The following is a 3,258-nucleotide window of genomic DNA, read 5'->3' as shown; positions in this document are numbered from 1 at the left end:
GGGGGGTGAGCGGATCCTCGGGGGGCCCGAGCAGGGCAGCAGCCCCGGACAGACAGAGCGCATTTGTCCCCGTCCCCGTCCAGGGACACCCACAACCCCCGGGTTTAATCGAGCCTTCGTTTTCCTCCATCAGAACCACTCGGTTAACGAGGGTCAATGAGTTCCTCTGGGCTGCGGGAGGCTCCGGGCCACCCTTGGCTCAGATTGGCAGCCAGGGGTCAGTAAACACAGAGACATTTCACCAGGCACGGGCCCCGCTCTCAGTTTACAAACCAGCGCTGCCCATCCAGCGCAGCGGCCACCAAAGTGACAGGAGCCCAGGGCAGGGACAGTGAAGGTCCCAGCACCCCCAGCAGCTTCCAGGGCTCTGCCCAGGCTCACACAGGAACAGGGGCTGCCTGGGAAGCAGGAAGAGGCCACAGTGCATGCCGTGCAGTTGGTTTAATTCACAGAGATGGTCAGCAATGCATTTCACTGCTGCCACTGCTCTGCCACAGACCGGTGCTGATCTTGTCTTTTGTCTGTGAACACCGCAGTGAACACCGCAGTGAACACAGCCACGTCCTGCTGCACACTGCGATGACCCTGATGCTGCCCTGCGCAGCACAGGGCCCCCCAAGCTCTGGCCCTGCTGCAGCGTGCGGTGCTCACACCCCCTTCTCACATCGCTGTGAACAGCCCTGCACCATGCGGCACCTCCTCTGCAATTCCAGGTTACAGTTATTTCCATTATTGTTTTAATCTGTTCATACACAAATACTTCAGATCCACAGTGACAATAAACACGAGTTACGCACAGCACTAACACACCCGCTGCTACAGCTACACCAAGGTGAGGAAGGCAAGAAATTATCCACACGTGTTAACCCAGGGCAGAGACATGGGATCCACACAGAAAGCTGGCCTTAAAGGAGTCTCCTCCTGAGCTGCACGGTCCGTGCGGTGCCTTTTCTCCCCATGCACTTCTCACTCTGCCCCGCTGAGCCTCCAGGGAATTCACAACACAAGAAGCACACTGCTACAACCACACAGACACTGCTACAACCACACAGACACTGCTACAACCACACACAGACACTGCTACAACCACACACAGACACTGCATGCACTGGGGATCTTCAATGGTAAACTCAAGGAACGGAAAGTTTTGTTGATCCAGTGTCACTCATTACCCGAGTGGCTTTGAAACGCCACGGTAATGCTTGAGGTGCTACAATAAGTTATTTGCACTTTGGGGATTACATGCAACTCGGACACAGGGGAGGGGTAACCATGATCACACAACGTGTAACACCGCGCGAGTGTGGGGTCCTCAGTCGTCAAACCTCCCCTCGCGGATGGTGTCGAAGGAGAACGGGAGAAACTTGAACCCCGTGCCCGTGTAGAACTTGTTCTGGAACTCGATCCTGCAGGAGGGAAGAGGGATTGCTCGTTAGAAAGGCAGCAATTAGCAAGAACTCCATTGAAATATTCCTGACTATAGAAATAAAGCTTTAAAAAGGGGTATCACAACGCAGCGTATCTTCTGGCACAAACCCCACGTGTGTTTGGACTGTCCAGGTATTTGGGTCCCACTCCACGGGCAGTAAAAGGCGACAAACCCAGGACGTGCTCCCCAGCTGCGGTGCCTCCTGAAGCCCCTGAGCGTTTCCTGCACCATCCATCACCGAGTTCCCCTTTTAGCCAGAACAGACGGCGACCGCGTGACGCTGCTCAGCCCTCCCCATGGGCCACTTCTGCTTACGCACGGGGTTGGGCCATCCCCACTGCCTGCTGCCTCTGAGCATCGGCTCTGCCCTGTGCCGCTTCCCCCAATAAACTCGGCTTAAAAAAGGAATTATTCTAGAGAAGTGCCCAGCGGTCAGCAACAGCCAAATAGGGAAAGGAGAAAATAACCCCGTGATTCGCAGTGAAAAACAAGCCCAGCGCTTCATGAGCCTCAGGAGAAACACTTTTCCATTGCGTGAGCCACCAAAAAAAAGCAGCCTCTACAGGAATCGAGCGGCAGCAAATTGTGGAACACTTTAACCCAACTCAGAAGTATTTTTATGAAGCACAAAAAGGCAGACTCCAATTATTTTTTTTTCCAAATCAGGAATCACAGCAAACTGTGGAGCTGGTGGCGTTTCAGCTGGCAAAAAGTGATTTCCCAACAGAGCCCAGCAGGGAAATGTTCAGAAAAGCAGCTTTTGGGCCCGATCTTCAGGTGCCTGTGGGTGTGCAGGGAGCGCTCCCTGCAGAGGAGTCCCGAGGATGAGCAGGATTTTCCGCAGGGGAGGAAGGGCTCCGGGCCAAGGGCTCGGGTTTTCAGGAACCCTGATAATCTCCACGGGTATCCTGTGACTCAGAGCCTGCTCTGTGAGCAGAGGGTAGCGAGGCGAGGGCTGGGCATGAGTCACCAGGACCCACAGCAAAGGGAATTTCAGCCCCGATGATTCACTGCTCAGCTGGCTTCAGCACCTGGAGCTCTTCTGGAGTCACAGACTGGGTGCCTGCAGCTCAAGGAGAGGCTGTTGTGAGCTTTGGGAACTGGTGAAAAGGTTTAGTTAACCAGATACCATGGCTTAAACATTTCTGCAGCTGTCTACAGAACACCCAGAATCCAGGGTCCTTTTTTGGTACCAGCCCCACTGCTAAGCTTTGCACCGCGTCCCTCCCATCAGCGATGGGTTTCTGCAGGAGGATTTACCTGACAGCACTGCTCTGTAAATAAACGGACTGGAAAGCTTTCTGGCAGTCAGCGTTAAAGAAAACCCCCTCTTCAGCTTTCTCGTATTAATAAAGAGCTGAGGTGCTTGCTGGGCTATGTCTGTGTGGGTTTTCAGCCCCACTGCTAAGCTTTGCACCGCGTCCCTCCCATCAGCGATGGGTTTCTGCAGGAGGATTTACCTGACAGCACTGCTCTGTAAATAAACGGACTGGAAAGCTTTCTGGCAGTCAGCGTTAAAGAAAACCCCCTCTTCAGCTTTCTCGTATTAATAAAGAGCTGAGGTGCTTGCTGGGCTATGTCTGTGTGGGTTTTCCACCCCAGCGGAGCCACAGGATACCCCCGCTGCTGGGAAAACCCAGCGGTCACAGCGCTGTGGGACAGAGAGGGTGCAGAGATGGCTGCTGGACAGGAACCGCAGCTCCACTGGGCACGAGCGCAGCTCTCGGTGTCTGTTCGGGGTCAGCCGTGGCTCAGGGCACAGCTCCCCGCACCGCACAGTTAAAGTGAGGAGGGGTTGTGCAGCAGTTGTTGCAGGGGCTCTTTCCCAA

General features: G+C 54.6%; 1 protein-coding gene across 1 annotated transcript in view; it reads right to left on the bottom strand.

The window, feature by feature from the left end:
* Positions 1 to 1,312: 1,312 nt before the first annotated feature.
* Positions 1,313 to 3,258, bottom strand: part of ATP6V0A1 (ATPase, H+ transporting, lysosomal V0 subunit a1) — a 24,844-nt gene continuing 22,898 nt past the window's right edge. The window contains exon 19 of the mRNA XM_010186473.1: positions 1,313 to 1,406. Coding sequence (XP_010184775.1) covers positions 1,313 to 1,406 — 94 coding nt within the window. The remainder of the gene's footprint in view (positions 1,407 to 3,258) is intronic.

This window comes from Mesitornis unicolor, unplaced genomic scaffold (genome assembly GCF_000695765.1).
Source record: "Mesitornis unicolor isolate BGI_N332 unplaced genomic scaffold, ASM69576v1 scaffold24286, whole genome shotgun sequence".
Lineage (NCBI taxonomy): Eukaryota > Metazoa > Chordata > Aves > Mesitornithiformes > Mesitornithidae > Mesitornis > Mesitornis unicolor.
Note: the sequence above shows the minus strand (reverse complement) of the source record. Positions and strands in the feature narration are given on the sequence as shown.